Source organism: Pyxicephalus adspersus, chromosome 5, assembly GCF_032062135.1.
Source record: "Pyxicephalus adspersus chromosome 5, UCB_Pads_2.0, whole genome shotgun sequence".
NCBI lineage: Eukaryota > Metazoa > Chordata > Amphibia > Anura > Pyxicephalidae > Pyxicephalus > Pyxicephalus adspersus.
Window position 1 is genome coordinate 137,901,569 of NC_092862.1, and position 20,747 is coordinate 137,922,315.

Consider the following 20,747-nt stretch of genomic DNA (forward strand, 5'->3'; position numbering starts at 1 on the left):
ATATGATAATTTGTGCTTTCTATATTGGTAATGTATATTATTATTATATTATTTTTATACATGATTTATATAGTGCCAACATATTACACAGCGCTGTACAATAAATAAGGGTTGTAATGACAGACAGATACAGAGAGTAGCACAGGAGGAGGAGAGGACCCTGCCCCGAAACAGTTTATAATAGGAGCTGGGGGAAGTATGTAGGTAAAAAGAGCAAAAACAATTTTTGTATTGAGAATTATCAATACTAACAGAGTTCAACTACTTATAGCCAAAATATAAAGAAAAAAGCAGGTACATTACATACGCATACAAGGGGGTACTGAGAAATTCCTGGCTTTGCCCCCTTCCAGGTGAAATAGAAAACTGAGTGTGAGGGCATATGACAGCCCAATATCTTAGTATGTAACTGTGCAAATATCAGGTCTTTGCGATTCCTAAAACAGTTTTTTCTTTTAGTGAGAAGCTGTGATGGCAGAAACACAAGCAAGTTTCACGTCGTTACGGGCCGTCATGAAGTTTTTGTTTCTCCAGGGAAAGTCAGCAAAGGACATTTACACTGAGATGTCTCAAACACTGGTACATTACATACACTGGGGGTGAAGTGTCCTTCCTACAGCACTGTCAATACCTGGATATCTCGTTTCAAGCCTGGGCATTTCACCGTTGAAGATGAGCCCCGCAGTGGGCGCCCCCCAACCTCAACTGACCCGCCAACCTGCGATGCTGTCCATGAGCTGAGTATTGAGAACCGGCGAATATCCGCAAAAAAGATAGCCCAGATACTTGACATCTCCGGGAGCGTGTTGGGTACCGAAATGTTTGAACAGTGATCAGAAGAAGGAACGAGATGAAGCATCCAAAGCCGTTTTGACACATTTTGAAGCTGCACAGGACTTTTTGGCTAGGTTAGTGACTGGGGATGAAACCTGGCTCCACATCTATGATGCTGAAACCAAGGAACAGTCAAAGGAATGGCTCCACAGCTGGTCCGTGTGGCCCAAGAAGTTCCGAACCCAGAAATTGGCCAAAAAAGTCATGGCGTCCATTTTCTTGGATAAAGGCAGTATTCTGTTGGTGGACTACCTACCTCAGGGCTCTAGTATCACCGGACAGTAGTATGCTAACCTCCTGGACCAGCTGAAGGAGGCAATTAAGACAAAACGCCGTGGAAAGTTGATCAAAAGGATCCATTTTTTGCAGGACAATGCACCTGCGCACACGTCCAACTTTGTGGCTGCCAAATTGAACACCCTGGGTTTCCAATTGGTCCACCATCCCCCCTACTCACCTGACCTGGCCCCTTCGGATGATTATCTGTTTCCAAATTTAAATACACACCTAAAGGGGCAACGTTTTGAGGACATTTCTGATGTCAAAGATGCTGCTTAGAGCTGGTTTGCGGCCCAACCAAAAGACTTTTATTTGAACGGTCTAGAAAAGTTGCAACTACGCTGTACCAAGTGCATCAGTCTCAGAAGGGAATATGCTGAATAAATGTGTTATTTCATAACTCTGGCTCCCTTTCTTTATGGGCAAAGCCAGGAACTTTTCAGCACCCCCTCGTATATGGTCAAATCACATCAATGATATAGGTTCCTTACACGTTTTGCCGTGTAGGCTTCATCAGGGGACATCACAGGGACTCATATTGATGGTGACTTGATTCTGTAGGGTATGATAACAATTTCAAAGATCTCTTGAAATTGGATATGTAGCTGAGATGATAGTAGTATAATAAACAAGGAAGTAGTTGAAGTACTGTAGTGATGTTTTCTGATTAAACACAACAGTTTCTTTAGTATCAAAATGGTTGGTATTGTATGGTTGAAATTCCTTCAAAATACATTTCAGGGAGTGAAGTACTGAAAAAGAACCAATAATGTTAGCAATACTCCAATGGGGTTGTTCCTCTTTCTCACTAAAGCACAGGATCCTGTCTCCTGCATATCCAAACATTCGCAGGAGTCAGGTGTCTGTTAGTATTGATACTTCTCAACACAAAAAAATGTAATATTAAATTGTTGCCACAAAAAGCCTTTTCTGTTGCTTTCTTTACCTACATACCTACCCATTAATAGGCTAGGCAACACGTGTATGATTTAAACTAACCATTCGGGACCCCTTACTTTTATAGGTGGGGGAAGTAGAACACAATAGAAGAGGGGATATAGAATGGTGGGTAAGTAGTGAGGGTTTTAAAAGACAGAAAAAGACAGCTAGGCAAGTTTGAAAAGATGGGGTTTAAATGTTATTTTAACTGAGCAAAAGGTTAAGGAACAAGCCAAAAAGGACAAGGAAGACCATTCCAGAGAGTCGGGGCAGCTCTAGGAAAGTCTTGGAGCAGTGAGTGTAATGAAGTTATGAGTGAGAAAGTCAATAGTAGGTCATTGGAGGAGAGAGCGGCTGGGGGAGTATTTTCTTTTTGACCAGGTCAGAAAGGTAAGTGGGACAAGAACTGTGGAGGGATTTGAAGGCAAAGCACAGGAGCTTGAATTTGATTCTAAGGTGAAATGGAAGCCAATGAAAAGAACTACAAAGAGATGCAGCAGAAGAGGAGCGGTGGGAAGGATGGATGAGTCAGGCTGCAGCATTCATAATAGATTGTAATGAAGAGAGTTGGGCTAGTGGAATACCAGTGATGGTAGGAGGATGTTAAAGTAATCCAGACAGACAAGAGATGATAGGAGCGTTTACAAGGAGTTTGGTGGTCTCTGGGGATGGGTAGGGAATATCAAGGCTTTACTTAATTTAATAAAACTCTCTATAATTCTAGTTACTTTTGTGTGATTCACGTTTTGTTTTTGTCTTGAAAATTCAATAAAAACCTATTACTAAACAAAAATACCATTTTGGATTCAGTTTAGGAGATCTGAATTCATGAAATGCAAACCGAAACTAACACTGTCCAAATTTCAGGCTCGATTTTACAATAGGGAGAAAAAGAGACTCATTTTGAAGACAGATTTCAACAATTTAAAAAACACCCGCAGCCTTAATTTTTTTTATTTTTCAATTTCCTAGATAATTCACAGCACGCAGTTTGGCAGAATTTATTACTTTCACAGGCGTAGCTGATGAATCCGCTTCACTCAAGGTGGCACATTTTGTCTGTTTCGGTCATTTTCACCATTTTATTATTCTGTACATATTCATCAATTTTTGCTATCACAATTCCTTTTTTTTTATAACTGAAAAAAAAAAAAAATTAGCTAAATTTAGCAGCAAAGTGCAGCTAAATGGAAAGCAATTACCTTGGCAGTCTTTACAAACATCCCCCGAATATTCAGTAATTTACGGTTTGCGGCATAAGTCTCCCAGCTGGGTGCCCCGGACTGCATAATACATTCAGGCCCCACGGAACTGATATTAGAGCTTTTTTCATTTATTTAAACAGGTTTAAACAAGAAAAGCCTAATGTTTCTAATAATTATAACTTTCTAATATAATGGCTTCCAACGTGAAACTCCTGCTGAGCTCCACTCCTGCAACTGAAAACAAATTCCGAGAAATATTTAGATTCAGGCAATGTGAAAATCCACCGTCTGGTGTGGTCTGGGCCTTTTGCCTGGCATTGTATAATTACCATAACACAACAGGAGTCCCCCATACAAAAATACTGCCATGTTGAGCTGGTCATATCTCAATATTTTAAAATAAATTTTATTTTTCTTTTGTATGGAGCTTCATATTTTTCCCCATAAAGCTTCTTTGTGATAAAAATGAGACGTAAATCTAAAGCTCGTGTTTTGTTGCTTCACCCATCTGCTTGATTTAATATCAGCAGCCGTGAAATATGCATTCTGTACAGTACAGGTTTCCAGGAGGTGTCTGGTAGTGTGAAATCTGATGCAGACAAAGCACTCAGAAATGTTCCCAGGTGTTACATTGTATGGCCAAAAAAATGTCAACACCTGACAACCGCGACTAGATGAGCTTATTGGACACCCCATTCACAAACCATGGCGTTAAAGCAGATCTAAACTCTAACTAAACAACCCTTATACGTAAAGTAAAAAATGTAATTGTTTTTTTTTTTTTTTTAGATGCAACACCTTTTTTTAAAAAAAAAGGTGCAGCACCGCCTCTTTAATACTTGATCGCTGCCGTAATCACGACTGAATGGGAGCACAGAGCCTCCTTGGATACATGTGTCATGCATTCCGGAAGGCCCTGGCTGCTCCTTCTTGCACATGCTCAATCTTGGGCATACGCAGAAGGGGCATTTTTCCACTAAGGGCATGCGCAGTGAGATCGGCTTTTCTTTTGTTCCCCTTTACAACGGGCTAGGTCGCCCAATCTGCGCAGTACCAGATCAGGTGATGTAACAATAAGACTGGAAAAGAAGATCAAAGTTGGCGGCGCAAGTGCCGAGACGAAGAACAATTTGCGGATGTAGCGGAACCAGATCAAGGGGAGGTACCGCATCACCGAGGGATCTGGGGGATTAAAGGTGTGATTTTTTTTATTTTGACTTTAGTTCCGCTTTAATAAAAACCCAAACACTGCTTCCTCGCCACCTTTTTTTTGCCTTTTTTCTAGGAAGCTAATTTACCTGTGCCTGTGGGAATTCGTGTCTGTTGCCCCCATTGTGAGGTCCAGTACTAAAGCTGGAAAAGAAAACCAGGCTGGTAAGCTGTGTTACAAAATATTCTGTAGGGTTGAGTTCAGGGCTCTGTTCAGGCCACTCAAGTTTCTCCACACCAAACTCATCGAACCATGTCCTTGTGGAACTAATTTTGTGCACAGTGATACTGGAAGAGGGACTTCCTCATTCTGCTACTAAAATTAGAAGAACACACTTGTCAAAATTGTATTTGTATTGCACATAATAGGAATAAGTAAAGTAGAACTTTTTACCACTTAAGAGACCCAACGTCCATGAGCTCCTTCGCTTCCACCAACATCTTCTCCAGGTCTTCTGGGTTCACCCTACAAGGCTAAGTTGAGTGCTCAGTCACCATGCTATAACTCCCACGCATACCAAGAGTGTATATTAAGTTGTACACATACATTCTACAGCAACTTGCAAGCAGGAAGGTAAGAACGTGATAATTTGAATTGGTGTCCATAGACCTCTGGCCATGTGAAGTTAAATATTTTCATGGTTCATCTTTATTTATGTTGACCAATCATGCACCACCCTAAAGCAATGCAGGGTACAGCTTGTCTAATTTAACGCTCTATTCAGAAGACAGTTTTTCTGTTGATGACTATCAGAAAACTCAATAAAAACTTCTCAACAAAAAAAGGACAACAAAAATGAATTCAGAGGGTAATTTTCTGAAATTCTGAATGACAGAGCCAATGGTAGAGCCAAGGGTGGCCATAATGGTGCATTTAAGGCTTGTTAAATTGATGTTTTTTAGCATTTATAGGTGATGGTCACCTGATGGTTGACAGCTTACCCCAGCCTATGGTAACAAGCTCTCCCCTCCCAAACCATTGTTTGCAGTGTCTGGCAGTCGATGGTCTCATCGGATGTGCCTGAATAAATGCCTACTGCTGTGAAAGACTTGTCAAGCTTGGAATAAGTAGATTACACATGGTCCAGATATAAAAACCTCAAATATCCATGTGAACAAGTCCTTTTACTCAGAATGTCTCATCCCTGATAGATGCTGGTTTTGATAGCCGGCAACAGTCTAAAGGGGTATTTTTAAATTATTCCCTGTGAATTTGCTCATAATGTTCATCCATATACAATATATAGCAGGGGTGCCCAAAACGTGAATCGCGATCTTTCGGTAGATCGCAAAGGCAACGCAAGTAGATCGCGGAGACCTGCCTTCCAAAGTAATCTCTACCGTGCACAGTTATTAAGTTCCAAATACCGTTCCACCTTACTGATGATCATTTGGAAGCCTGTTTGAGGCTGGCTACCAGCAACTACTGTCCTGACTATGCAACTTTGGCTGATTCCATTGAGTTTAAGAAGACATCCGAGTAGGGTAATGGACAAAAATGTACAGAATTGTATTGTGCCATACATGTTAATGCTGGTATGCAACGTAAACAATATAAATTTTAAATATAAAGTATACTCAGTATATAAATAAATAAATAAATATATGTTTAGCATTTTTATTGTTGGTAGATCATTTTGACTTTTAAAAGTGTGGGCACCTCTGGTATCTAACATTTCCAACTGTGACAGCTGTGCACTTTGACAAGTAGCTAGTAGGTGGCAGGATTCATTGTTCTAATAGGAACTGAAATGAGAGAATCGAGCCCTTCCCTATGATTTTCAGAAGAATTGGCAGGGGGAGGGGGGGATTTTTAAATAAAGCTCTAAATGTAAATTTTTCACATTTCTGTTAAAACAATCACCTTTTACATGTTTCCCTTGCCTTTTACTTTCTGGCTCCACCTCTTTTTTAGATTTACAAATGTCAATGGTAAGCATGTCAAGAAAGCCCTATGGGTAAGATACAGAATTTTTGTGGGTATCACCCTATTGTCTTTGTGTAAAGATTTATAACTGTTGCCCTGATTAAAAGGAATACCAATAATAAACATAGGCCAGGAACCATACAGAATACTGCTGATCAAAACACAGCAAAAAACATTAAACATTAATTTTCAGACTTCCTTTTCTGATTATACAACTAAGGTGCTTTAATCAAAAGTCGTAAAAACAAAGTAACCTACCTCAATTTCTGTCCTTACACACTTAGCTAAATGTCTTTTATAGCCTTGCCGGCCCCTTTCTATTTAATACTGGACTCCTCTTGAATTTTTAAGCAGACTGAAATGCATCCTTTGCTTGATGTTTTTAAATATAATTTACCAAGATTGTGTACATGCTAGGTAATCATCTTTAATTATAGGGAGAGTAATTATGCATGAAAAACATCATGCAAGTTATTCACAGTCCCTAATGAAATAAAAGCACTGATATAAAAATATCATCTGCAGCTGAGCACTGCAAAATGTGTAAACTAAGGAGTATTAAAGGGTAACTCCAGACAAATAACTTCATGGGTAAAACACATCTATAGAAGCTGGTCGTCACACTGCTGTGCAAACCTGACCTATAATTGGAATTCAAGTTCATGGCCTTGATAGAGATCTGTCTGTCTGTATCTAATGAGTTCATACCTTGGATTCCCGGGTTTGTACCAAGCTTGTATGTGCTTGTCCCGATCACTGGTCTTCAATTTGCACTCTTAGTGCTTGGTCTGTGTGTCTGGAAATTGGACTCCATGATTGTCCAAGGCTGAGCTGCTACCTGCTAAACCTGCATCATGGCTGCACCCCCTATCACAATGCAAGTCAAGGCAAAAACAAAATATTTTGTATGTCTTTGCAATACATTCACATTTCCTGCCGTTTTATTCCTTCGTAAGCACAGCAAATACAGAAATATAATCCCTAAAACAGAACTATCACCAAAAACATTTACTTTACATAAAAGGGTTAATATTAAGGGTAAAAATTATCTAAAAATTAGTCCCTCCTCTTCCATCGCTGCAGCGCTAAAGACTGAATGGGAATGCAGAGCCTCGTGGGATACCCATGTAACATATCCTGGCTGCTCCTCTTGCACATGTCCAATCTCAGGCATGCACAGAAGAGGCTTTCTCCTCAAGGCATGCGCAGTGATATCAGCACTCCTTTTTGCTTATTTACAGCAGACTACGAAACCCAATCTCGCTCCTAACGCAGTGTGAGATTGGGTGATGTAGTCAGAAGAAGGACAAAGATGGGGGGCACCTGGCGCTCCCTCTGCCCCGGGGTGATGGAGGATTCCAGGATGGTGCAGGACCCAACTGAAGAAAGATCCGGAGTCGTCGATGAATCTGCAGAAGTAAAGGTAAATAGGATTTTTTTTTTATTTTAAATTTAGTTAGTTTAATCTGCCAGGAATCCAGTGAGCTCCTAACTTTCTGCTGAGCTAGCAAAACATTTAGGCTATCCCCCTCTTTTCGTGTGAGACTTCCCCTACCTCCTAGATTGTAAGCTCTTCGGGGCAGGGTCCTCTCCTCCTGAGTCACTGTCTATATTTGTCTGTCATTTGCAACCCCTATTTAATGTACAGCGCTGGGTAATATGTTGGCGCTATATAAATCCTGTTTATTAACAATAATAATAATAGCTCATGGTGTTGTATCGAAGCTCTATCTATTTAGCACATGTATTACCAGCTGACTGTCCCTGGCCCTCCCTTTTTTTTTATTGGATTTCAGTTTTGGCAATCACGGGGGCTCAGATTTTTATGCGAGTGGTACCTAGAGTGCTATGAATGCAGATTCAACCTGTCTAGGAAAATCTACTCTTCCAGACATACATTCACCCATCTCTTTGATTGTAAGCCCCTCTGGGCAGGGTCCTCCCCTCCTCCTGTGTCACTGTATCTGTCTGTAATTTGCTACCCCTATTTAATGTACAGCGCTGTGTAATATGTTGGCACATATGCTGGGTGATTCAGCAAACATGGGATTGATTTCTTAAAAGTCATTTGCTATTTGTTAGCAAAGGTTTCCAATCCTGGACCAGATCCATTTCAGGTTTGCTGGATTAGCCAGGCTCACTGATGAAAGTGTATCCTTTTTAGCCTTGGAGAGCTTTAATAAATCAGGCCCTATGTCTCACCACAGCAGCTTCATAATGAATAAAGGGATGAATACCTGTACAGCTCACTGCCCCCAGCTGTCAAATATTTACACACTTTAGGAAGCAGTGCAAACAAGTGACTGGCAAGGTGCAAGGATACTTGGGGAACCAGAAACAGATATGACCCTGCCCTTGGAGAGTGAACAGGCACTTAAAATCCAGATAATTTCCTTAAACCATAACATTTATTACAAGAGTTGAACATCTTCCTAAATTGTAACATTCATTTGAATTATTTAATGATGAAAAGCAAATTCCAGTTTCCTTTTTTTATCTGCACATTGATTTAGTACTCCACACAAAGTGGCTGCCAATGTTCAACAATTTTAGTGAATTTTTACACAAGTCTTTGATTTAAAACCCCCCTAGCGTTCTAATTCTGTCATTTTTTGATGCAAAAAGTGATCCTATTTTTTTTGCGTAGAAATTTTTCTTTATATTGTGGGCCTGTAATTCTTAGGATTAACTCCCGGGTATAATTATTATATTTATTTATTATATTAGAATCATAACACCAAGCAGAAATCCTGCATGGTGCATCGCATCTAACTGCAGATGCGTGCATCGGGGTGGTGGGGACCCGGGCGGTATTTACTCCGTAATCTGCATTTTATTTTCCCGCCCGGCCACGCCCCCCGACGGAGAAGCGCCCCGCCATCACAGCGGGATCGTGAGATCGCCGCTGGAGTGCGGGGATAAGGTAAGAGTGTGACTCGGGATTACCGCTTTTTGCAATTTTTTCCACCCCGAGTCACACTCGGGAATACCGCTAGAGGGGTTAATCCCTTTCAAAGACATTCACTGATTTTTCAAGCAAAATAATTCTGTTGCCTTAAGTTACAATACAGGCCAGGGGTCCCCAAGCCCTGGTCCGCGGCCCACTAGTCTCCCGTATGGCTCGAGGCTCAGGACAGTGGGCGAGTTGTGTCTCAGGATGTCACTGTTTCTTCCCCTTTGAGTGACACACAGCTCCCCACACATGTGCAGTCTGGAGTCTGTAAATTTAGTGGTCCATGATGTCCAAAAGGTTGGGGACTGATAAAGGCAACACATGCATTGCAGCATACCAGGATACATTGTAATGCACTGGCACAACTTTGGCAGTCCATTGAAAATTAACGGGCTGGACCCCAAACTTTTAGTTGCAGCTTTTGCATTGAGACCACATAGACAGCAAGGTTCCCTCTCTGTGTAACCGCCAGCAAGGGGGGGCCTTTCTACTCAGGACGTGACTGCTTTATAAAGAAAGCTGCAAGAAATTGAAAACTTTTGCTGCAGCTGGAATGTATTGAGAAGATATAAATGGAAAGTTCATTCAGACTTTATTTGCATCTTGCTGAGTATATTCTACAGTCCACGAGTCATCATCAGATAAAAATGTGCAATGGCAATTGTTTTGCGGCAAACAAAATTAGGTCATTTTTTATCTTGTGTAAATATAGTGTAATACACCAATTTACCTCCTCTAATATATACTGTGCTGCATACCCTGATAAGTATATGGTAAATGAAGAAACAAGAAAAGACAGGCTATTTAAGGTGCAGCAATATATTGAAAAACCAATGGTGGATCAAACACATACAATGTTATACTTCACAATCGTATACATGTGTGAATAATTCCTAAATTTCCTTCCCCACTGGACAAAATGCAGTAGGGGGTGCGAAAACTAGACAATAGCTGCCAATCTCCAACAAACAGCACCACCATCATGCACCCTTGTTCCAAGAATATACTCTACATCACTTCAAAGGCTTTTTCAAGCATCTGATGTGATGCTTCTCATCATTTAATCACGGCAATGTATCCTCTTGAATCTCCCTGCTTCTAATCTTGCACTCTGATGTCTACAAATCCCCCGAGGAACCAATATAGGCGAAACGCATCAGGGCACGACATTTACCCCTCATTATACCTGATTTCTGCTCGCTAAGTAATCATTATCCAGTTTTCGCACCCCCTACTGCATTTTGTCCAGTGGAGAAGGAAATTTAGGAATAATTTTTACCATTATTACATTACATTTTCCAGGAGAGAAAGTGACATGATGGAACATTCTGGAGATGGAGCTTCTTCATCACAACACTTCAAGATCCTTTACATCCCCTCATAATAGGAAAATAATTACCAGACGACTCCTCCAGATCATCGCCTGGATCATTAACCCTATGGCCTGGATTTATTAAAGCTCCCCAAGGCTGGAGAGAATAAACTTTCATCAGTGATCCAACAAACCTGGAACAGATCTGGTCCATGATTCAAAACATTTGCTTGCAAATTACTTTGAAGAAATCCATTCCAGGCTTGCTGGATCACGCAGCTTCACTGATAAAAGTATATGCTCTCCAGCCTTGGAGAGCTTTAATAATTTAGGCCCTATGTTGGAATTGACACTTTTGCCATCATCATACAGTTCCCACTAACTTTTGGTAACAAAAACTTAGCAAAGATCTCGTGTTCAGCTCCAATGTACCAGTTCTACAGTCTTTTATCAACGCCATTCACAGCTTGAGATAACATTGGTGAGATGTTTTGTTGTAGTTTCACAGCTCAAACAGGATGCTGCTTGCCTACCGTCATGCAGAAAAAATGTAAATTGAAAATGAAAGCATGTCCCTTTAGGAAATGGAGATTTAAAGGGAATCTACTGAAACAAAAAGTGCCATTGCTTTGAGGGATCAAGCAGTTGTCATTTTGGTCACTGACCCATTACAAGTACCCAGGTGACATTATTTTGTTGGCAGCTGAGACCGGAAAAAAAAAGTTTAAGCTAAATGTCTCTATTTGAACAGAACTGACATTGTGATTCAGAAGATGAAAAACCCAATGTTGTAGCTTTCTCTGTTTATACTTCAAGAGCCCGTGCAGGCCGAACAGAAAAAGGTAAATAAATACTATTTATAAATCTGATGACGTCACTACCCTGTTTTCCCCTATCAGTTGGCTTTAAGAGCTATGAAAAAGACTTAGAAAAGTGGCACAATATTTAATTAAAAAATCTATACAGTATTATCACCTGAGCTTGACAAACCAATAAATGACAAAGAAGACAAAGAAGGCAAAAAGCATCATGTAGCAAAGGAGTTTGGTCTGGCTGCCCCTGGAAAGGGCTTTGAGTCGGCCCATGGTGGAGCCCAGGATACCGCCTGTGGAATCAAAGTCTGAATCCTGGAAAAGAAGATGGAAAAAGAGGAATTGGTTAGCCGGTTGGACAATACAAGAGCCTTAAATAATAAATGCTTTCAGGTGAACGTTTTTCAAACCCTGCGTGTATCTCATGTATGCTCAATAAACTATTGGCACATGTGTACTGCAGAATTATAAATGGTTCCTGCCACGGTCCACTGATGGCTTCTGTAGGGTTCAAAGCACACTTCAATTTAATACTTACAGAGATCCAAACACTGGGTCTGGCATCTATTTACCTCATTATTATTAAACAGGATTTGTATAGCACCAACATATTACGCAGTGCTGTACATAAATAGGGGTGGCAGATGACAGAAACAGACAGTGACACAGGAGGAGGCGAGGACCCTGTCCCGAAGAGCTTACAATAAGAGGTGGGGAAGTATCACACAATAGGAGGAGAGATACGGAATGGTGGGAAGTAGTAAGGATTTTGGAGACAGAAGAAGATGAGTGGACAAGTTTGAAAGGATGGGTTTTGAGTGCTCTTCTAAAAACCAGAATGTAGGAGCAAGCCCTCGCCACTCTGCTGCCAAAATCTATGCAGTGCTCTCCCTTTGACTTCTGACTTTCCCAACAAAGAATATGAGAACAGACAAATCTCAAAGCTCCTGTGCTTTGCTTTCAAATCACTCCGCAGTTATTGTCCCTCTTACATTTTTGACCTGGTAAAAAAAACTCTCCCCCAGCCGCTCTCTTCGCTCCTCCAATGACCTACTAATGACTTCCTCACTCATAACCTCATCACACGCACGGCTACAAGAATTCTCTAGAGCTGCCCCAACTCCCTGGAATGGTCTTCCTTGTCCTACTGAGCTTGCTCCTACTTTCTGCTCATTTAAGAGCACTCAAAACCCATTTTTTCAATTTTGCCTACCCATCTTCTTCTGTCTTTTGAAACCGTCACAACTTCCCAACACTACATATCTCCCCTCCTATTGTATGTAAATTCTCCACCTAATAGATTGTAAGCTCTTTGGGGCAGGGTCCTCTCCTCCTGTGTCACTGTCTGTATTAGTCTGGCATTTGCAACCCCTATTTAATGTACAGCGCCAGGTAATATATTGGCGCTATAAAAATCCTGTTTAAAATTACCATTAATAATAATAATAATTAAGTCAATGGAGCTGGAGCACTTCAGGTGTGGGCAGTAGAGCAATAATGGAATGTAAACAGAGGGGGGTCACCAGACTGGGCCCTGGATTTCTGCAAGTACTGAACAGTGCAGGCAGAGTGGGTTAGATAAGGTCAGTGTAGGAGGTCGGGTGGAGGGTGAGGTAAAGATAAACTATGCCTAATATTTAAAGGAAACATGCAATAAGAGCAATATAACCGAGAGGCTGCCATTGCTGACAGTTTGCTGGCTTTCAGTTAATTTTCTTTTTTTTTTTTTTTTGGCTTTGAAGATTTCTGAGCCACAAAAGCAAAAATAGGACCATAATAGAAGTATAAATGGGATGGGGGCATTCTTTAAGAACACAATGTGATTTGCCTTGAATTTGATACGGTCTCTTTAGAAATTTTGAAGTGCACAGACAGGACTTCTGTATGACCCCCTATCAGGTCGCAGTAAAGATTTCAGTCCAACAGTGTATGATGTAGTATCATTTGGATAACAGTAAATCAGACTCCATGGAATTTCTTTAATTGTAAGCTCCTCTGGGCAGGGTCTTCTCCTCTTGTGTCACTGTCTGTAGCGGTCTGTCATTTGCAACCCCTATTTAATGTACAGTGCCGCAAAATATGTTGGAGCTATATAAATACTGCATAATAATAATAATAATAAAATTAATCTACAGATAAAGACTAGGGGGGAAGTGCAGGCTGATACTCAGCCCCAGTATAAAATACTCACCATGTCTGACAGCAATTTATTATGGTATTTCACTTCTGTACCAATATCAATGGAAAGCTAAAAGAGAAAAAAAAAAACAAAAGCTAATTATCAGAAACATATTCAAGGTGTTTTAAGTCAGAAGTTTGTGTGAAAAAGTAAGCAAGTACCCCCCTCCCCCCATGGGAAATTATTTCCTTTACCATATCTGAACATAAATGTTAGTTGTTCATTTAAACTCGTCTTACAGATAAAGGTGATACACCTAAATACTTTAATAAAATATTATTAGATATCATGTTGAAAAAGTAAGTACACCCTTGGTCTCTAAGCTGCAATTGCCTTCTTTACTAGAAGTGAATCTACCCACCAGTTCCTGACCACCATGCAAAGCTCTTTCAGTTGCTTGATGTTTGTGGGTTTCCTTTCAAATACTCATTGCATTTATTTCGGATTTAGATCAGGGCTTTGACAAAGGCAGCCTATTCTTTTTGGGCCATTTCTTTGCGGATTTGCTAAATTCCTTCAGATTATTATTGTATTATACATTTTAGCTTCAACTTGGACAGCTGACCTTTCATTCTCATCAGACTCACACTGCTATGGTGCAGAATTGAGTTACTTGATGACCACAAGCTGCCCTGACCCCAACCACAAACATTTCTACCACCGTCCATTCTATGCTGTCCATGACTAAAGGAAACTGAATCACAATACAGGGCTGCCACCCGCCTACGGCTTCTTCTTACCCAACTTTCTGGGTTGCACACTGGATTCTAATCCCTCCATTTCTTGTGCTTTTGACCCGACTGAAAAATATCCCCCTAGCCACTCTCTTTGCTCCTCCAATGACCTAATAATGACTTCCTCACTCTTAACCTCTTCATACATACAACTCCAAGACTTTTCTTAACCACCTTGCCCTTAAGCCTGACCTTCGTTCGGGCACAAAAAAATTGCAAGGATGGTTAACCCCGAGATTTTTCCCATCCTTACTTACCTGGTCCTCCTGTGCTCATCCAGCGTCGTTTTTGTATTCCAGCGTCGTCCGTTGATCTCCCTCTCCAGCGTCGGGTGCCAGCGGGACCGGTAAGATGCCGGCTGGCATCTTGTGTTCCGCTGGCCGGCATCTTGTGTTCCGCCGCCCGGCCGTCGGGACACAAGATGCCGGCCGGCTTCTTACCTGGTCCCGCTGATTGTCCCACGTCCTTCTCGTTCCAGCGCCGGGTGCCTTCTGAAACGAGAAGCCGTCCGGCGGAGAAAAAAAAAAACGGACGGCTCCTCCCTGCGTGCGTGATGACGTCGGCGCGTGTGCGGAAAATTCAAATAGAAACTCATTCATTTATTTTGTATTGGATTCAATACAAACTCCTGTATCCAATCCAATACAAAAAATAAAAAAAATAGAAAAAAAGTAAATAACTTGGAAATTCAAATTTATATTTTGTATTTGATTGGATACAAACTTGCGTATCCAATCCAATACAAAATAATATAAAATTAATACAAAGTACATACCTGGTAAATTCAAACTCTCATTTTATATTGGATTGAATACAAACTCCTGTATCCAATCCAATACAAAAAAATAAAAAAAATAAAAGTAAATAACTTGGAAATTCAAATTCTTATTTTTTATTGGATTGGATACAAACTCCCGTCTCCAATCAAATACAAAATAATTTAAAACAAACCCCAATAAATACAGAATCAAAGTTTTAAAAATTGCCACTTATTCCCTGGATGGCTAGTGTGTAACACTGTGTCTTATCTTACCTTTGCTGATCTTCGCCTAATTTTGACCATTTGCTGCCTGCTTTGACCTCTGCCTGGACTCCGACATCTCTGCCTGCCGCCTGCCCTGACCTCTGCCTGGACTCTGACATCTCTGCCTGGACCTGGACATCACCGCCTGCCTGACCCCTGCCATGGCTTCAAGCTTTGTTTATGTAGTCATGTTTAAGCTGATTTTTGTGTTTTTCCTTTAATTTTATTAAAAGTAATTTTTTTTTTTAAATGATTGTGTGTTTCAAACATTTTTTATATTCATAATATCTACTAGAACCCCTGTTCGGACATATTTCTGTAAGTTACAGGTCTACATTTAAAAAAAAAATTTCATGAAAAACAGTGGATCACTTTTGGTACAGAAATCTAGACCTCAGTGTAACGCTCAGGAGGTTAAGCTGCCCCGACTCGGCTTGCTCCTACTTTCAAAACAGCCCCTAAAAGTCATCTTTTCAATTTCACCTCCCCGTCTTCTTCTGTCTCCTAATCCCTCACTACTTCCCATCACTTCCCATATCTCCCCTCCTATTGTGTGAGACTTCCGCCAACTCCTAGATTGTAAGCTCTTCAGGGCAGGGTCCTCTCCTCCTACTGTGTCACTGTCTGTATCTGTCTGTCATTTGCAACCTCTATTTAATGTACAGTGCTGTGTAATATGTCGGCGCTATATAAATCCTGTTTAATAATAAATTGTTATATTATAATGTTAGTAGATTTGAAATGGTGATAAATGTAGTTGGAAGGTATTCTTACTTTTTACAAGTAACAGATTTGCAATTTTGCTTATTGAGATTATGAGAATAAATACAACTCGTCAATGAAATCTCCAATCTCAATTACTTGTATTATGATTATACAGTAAGTATATCAGTCAGTAATAATAATATATAATATATTAGTACTAACATGGCTGTATAATAGGAATTGCAGTCTTCTACACACACTCATATCATTCCCAGCTGATGTATGAAGGAAAAGTAAAGACAAACTCGCCAATATTGATTCAATGACTGAAGTTCACAAACATCACTGAGGACTCTGACCAGAGATTTGTCAGAGAGATCACAGACTAAGGCTATGTACACACGCCAGATGATTCTCATTTGACAATCACCTCAGGGCTGATATCGGACAAGAATCTGGCATGCATACAGCGCTCATCGTCCGTTGTTCCGTCATCTGTCCTGGCGGATCCATGGAAGATGAAGGATCATAATGAAAGTGAAGGGGAGAGAGCGCAGCGGGGTGCCGCTCTGTCTTTCTCCCATGTACAACGCTCATTCATGCACCTTTCAGTTCTTTGTCATTGGAAAGGATTGTGAAAGATTTTTTCCAAGGACAATTATTGCACGTGTGTACCCAGCCTTAGTGACAGCAATGGGAATGGCCGACTTGTTGTGGGTAATTCTGACACAGCAAACATGGACGATAATTTGCTTCAATCTAACCATGGTGATACCCACATACCAGGAGCACTGAGGGTCTCCATGTTGTGTCCTCTGTACAATATTCAGCTATTTTCCATTTTTACTTAAGTTTAGCTGGGCACAGATATTCCAATCTCTTCGTACAATCCGCTTCATAAATATGTGTATAAGATAAACCTAATGCAACCTAAAATCATTAGAAAAAAAAGTTGTATGCAACCAGAATGTAGGGCAGGCTCATTCATGGTGGTTGGTGGCTCAGTGATCAGCACTCCGGCCTTTGCAGTGCTAGGTCCGAATCTCAGCCAGGACACTATCTGCATGGAGTTTAAAGGTTCTCTCTGTGTTTAGTGGGTTTCCTCCCACATTCCAAAAACATGCATGACCCTAGGCTGTAATACCATATGACTATTGCAGATATAATAGGGATCAACTAATTCATTCACCTGACAATGAAAATTGGGCTAAGCTCTACTATACCTATCACTGACAGGCAAATACTGTCATATGCACAATGGCTCAGAGGTCAGCACTTTGGCTTCCTCATAAAATTGACCTTACACTGTAATAATGACATATGACTATGGTAGGGACATTAGATCGTGAGCCCCTGAGGGACAGCTAATGACATGACTATGGACTTTGTACAGCGCTGTGTAATATGTCAGCACTATATAAATAATGTGTAATAAAAATAAATGTAAACAACTGAAAACTCTTAAAGCACAATTACACTCTGACTTCTGACTTCTGATACAATACAAATCAGTCTCTGACGCCTTACTGCCCATATAGCAATCCCAGCTGCCTTCATCCTAAAGTAATGTCATCTGTGTAAAACATAATTCCACAGTACTTTGGAGCTAGTAGCAGCCATACTGCAAGGTCACGTTATATCTTGTTTATGAGGAGAGCTGTACATATCAGAAACAAGGCATATTGCTGATTATTGTCATTTTATCTGTCACACAGGAGACTTCCTGGTTTATTCATTTAGCAATCAGCAGCTTATTTCCTGCAATCCCCTGACATCATTCATTGAGTTTGCTGTGACATTGTGATCAGTGTTCTCCCCAGCTCCTTTTAGCTGGGCGCACCACCTGGCACTTTTCAGTGACCACCTGGCTGTTTTTGGGTGGTGACTGAAAAGTAGGGTCACAATACAAAGGCTACATCTTCTTGCCACCCTCTCTAATACTTTATAAAATGTATTCTGTTCCTAGAAGTCCTAAAAGTGTGGCAAATCTACTGTAGCAGAGGAGAAATTTTAGGCGTTTTTTAGGCCTAAACTTAACATTTTTACTTTACATAGAAGGGTGGACAACCCTTTTTTTTTTAAAGTCTAAATGGTTGCAGCCTAGGCGATCGAGAATGAATGGGAGTGCAAAGCCTCCCGGGATACCTAAGTCACGCATCCCGGGAGGCTCTTGGGTACTCCTTCGGGCATGCGCTGGAGCCATTTAGTGAGAAGAGAAACATTTTCTGATCTCAGGCATGCACACTTTTTTTTCCAACCTACGTCACCAGATCTTGCGCCTGGGTCGGGTGACATAGGAAGGAGATCCAGGAAGAAGAGGAGAAGATGGCGGTGCATGGTGCGCTGGCTCAGAAACGAGACGACGCAGGACCCAGAGGAAGAGACTTCCGGACCAATCAACTGCTCTGCAGGATTGAAAGTAAGTGGATTTTTTTTTTGTTTTAGGCATTTTTGAGTTTAATTCCCCTTTAAAAGGAGCGCAGAGCCTCCCAGGTTACCTATGTCACGCATGCTGGGAGGCTCTTGGCTGCTCCTTCTACACATGCTCTAATCTCGGGCATGCGCAGAAGGGGCATCTTTTCCTCCAAGGTGAAAGAGATGCCGATCTTACGCATGTGCAGTGAGATCGTCTCTTTTTTTCCCCTTCACAGTGGTTACATCACCCGATCTCGTACCTGCGCAATGCAAGATTGGGTGACGTAGCCAGAGAACTGGAAGTGAATTAACCTCCCTAGCGGTCTGATTCTGGCCGTATTTCCATGCAAGAAGCGGTACCATTTTTTGCATTGGAAATTCATTTTACATTGCAGGTCTATAATTCATAGGCATAAGAATATCTTTGTATTGGACTCAATACAGCTATTTTGTATTGAATCCACTGAATGTCGTGGCTGGACATCGGAGGAGGCGGACACGTCCTCAGGACCTGCGGAGATCAGCAGAATGGCGGGGGACAGCGACAGAACAAGGTAAGTGGGGTTTTATTCTGCTTTTAGGTACCCAAAGTCTGATTTGGGAATAACCCTTTTTGCATGTAAAATCCACCCCAAGTCAGACTCGCCGCTTACTCTGCCCTGGGAAGAAGAAAAATTCCAGGACATCGTGGGACCAGATCGAGGGAAGGACCAGCGCCATAGAGGATTCCACTGGATAAAAGGTAAGTGTGATTTGTTTTTTTAGTTTAGTTCCCCTTTAATTCTGCTTTAAGGAGCCTGGTATGCGGTGTTTTTGGCGCAATTTATACCCTATCAGGTCTCTTAGATTGTAAGCTCTTCGGGGCAGATTCTTCTCCTCCTGTGTCACAGCCTGTATCGGTCATTTGAAACTCCTATTTATTGTACAGCGCTGAGTAATATGTTGGCGCTATATAAATACTGTTTAATAATATTATTAATAAGGTTTATTTTACCCTCCATGTGTGGTAGTAAACCTGACACTGAAGCTGTCAAATTTGTCGTATGTCTTTTTTACATACTTCATTATTATTAAACTGTATTAATATATATATAAAGCGCTAACATATTACATAGCGTTGTACAATAGAATGACATGAAAAGCTATAGTTGTCACTGAAAAAATTAAACCCTAAAAAACCATAACACATTGAGACATAACAACCCTTTCATTTTGCCTCTAGTGGCACTACAAGTCCCAGGTATAAAATAGGAATCAACCTGGAACTTCACACATCTGGAACCCAATTTTGATGGACTTCAACTCCCAGAATTCCTGCTGCATCTCCAGGCCAGAAACGGCATGTGTTGCATGCTGGGAATTGTAGTCTAGACTTTCTCTGAAGCCCCCTTAGATGTACGGCGGCCCAGGGGAGTCAGACTTACAGATTTCAAGGCGTTCGCTTTGAGCCGGAGGCTCTCTGTGAGTCTTTCGTTCTCCTCTTCATAGACGCTGTAGCCGCTCATCTCCGGGCGGCCTTCCCGGTGCTTCATCCCTCCCCGGTCCATGTTGGCGGTGTATGAGGAGCTGGCTGACAACACACACTGACTACGTGTACTGCGCTGTACGGCCAGCGGGGGGCGGGGGAAGCCGGGTGGAGGACGGCAGGCGGGAAGGCTCAAAACTCCTCAATAAGCGTTTTCTGCACAAATTACTATATATTTCTATGATTCTCCTGACAAAATAGGCTTTTTATCAAACTCAAACCCCTCCAAATTCATAAATCATTATTTTACACAAATGTTATCCCTTTCTGATCAGATTTTTGCTATTTATATTTAACCATTTAGCAGGTGCATCCATTTTTTGCATGTTAAAATGCACATTTTAAGCCTGAATTTTATTAAAACCCCCTGTTCCTGCCCAAAGGAAGTCGAATGATCTAGCAAACCTGGAATGAAGTCATCAAATGTTTTCAATCCTCGACCAGATCTATTTCAGGTTTGCTGGATCACCCAGGTTCACTGATGAAAGTGTATCCTCTCCAGTCTTGTAGAACTTTAATCAGGCCCTTTGGGTTGAGTGGAGGTTAAATAAACTGGGCCGCTATTAAAGTCAATTTGTTGTCTTGCTTGGAATAAATGTTTTTTTTTTTCTTTTTGATTCTTCAAATCACTTTTAGTGAGCCCAGCCTGTGAATGAAGAGTAAAGAGAGAAGCAGCACAGAGCACCAATCACTGT

General features: G+C 41.1%; 1 protein-coding gene across 1 annotated transcript; it reads right to left on the bottom strand.

The window, feature by feature from the left end:
* Window positions 1–10,149: 10,149 nt before the first annotated feature.
* Window positions 10,150–20,165, bottom strand: BET1 (Bet1 golgi vesicular membrane trafficking protein). The gene is made up of 3 exons (XM_072412878.1): window positions 19,952–20,165; window positions 13,662–13,718; window positions 10,150–11,785 (listed from the first exon to the last, which is right to left on the bottom strand). The coding sequence occupies exons 1-3, from the start codon at window positions 20,072–20,074 to the stop codon at window positions 11,630–11,632; spliced, it is 336 nt and encodes a 111-aa protein (XP_072268979.1). The 5' UTR covers window positions 20,075–20,165; the 3' UTR covers window positions 10,150–11,629.
* Between the last annotated feature and the right edge of the window lie 582 nt (window positions 20,166–20,747).

What these genes read in the sequence shown, in the direction of transcription:
- BET1 (XM_072412878.1), bottom strand. Translation starts at nt 20,074, where the DNA reads ATGGACCGGGGAGGGATGAAGCACCGGGAAGGCCGCCCGGAGATGAGC. An exon ending in AAGCGAACGCCTTGAAATCT is followed by an intron (nt 13,719 to 19,951) that starts GTAAGTCTGACT and finishes TTTCTCTTTTAG; the next exon opens with CTTTCCATTGATATTGGTAC. An exon ending in ATAAATTGCTGTCAGACATG is followed by an intron (nt 11,786 to 13,661) that starts GTGAGTATTTTA and finishes CTTCTTTTCCAG; the next exon opens with GATTCAGACTTTGATTCCAC.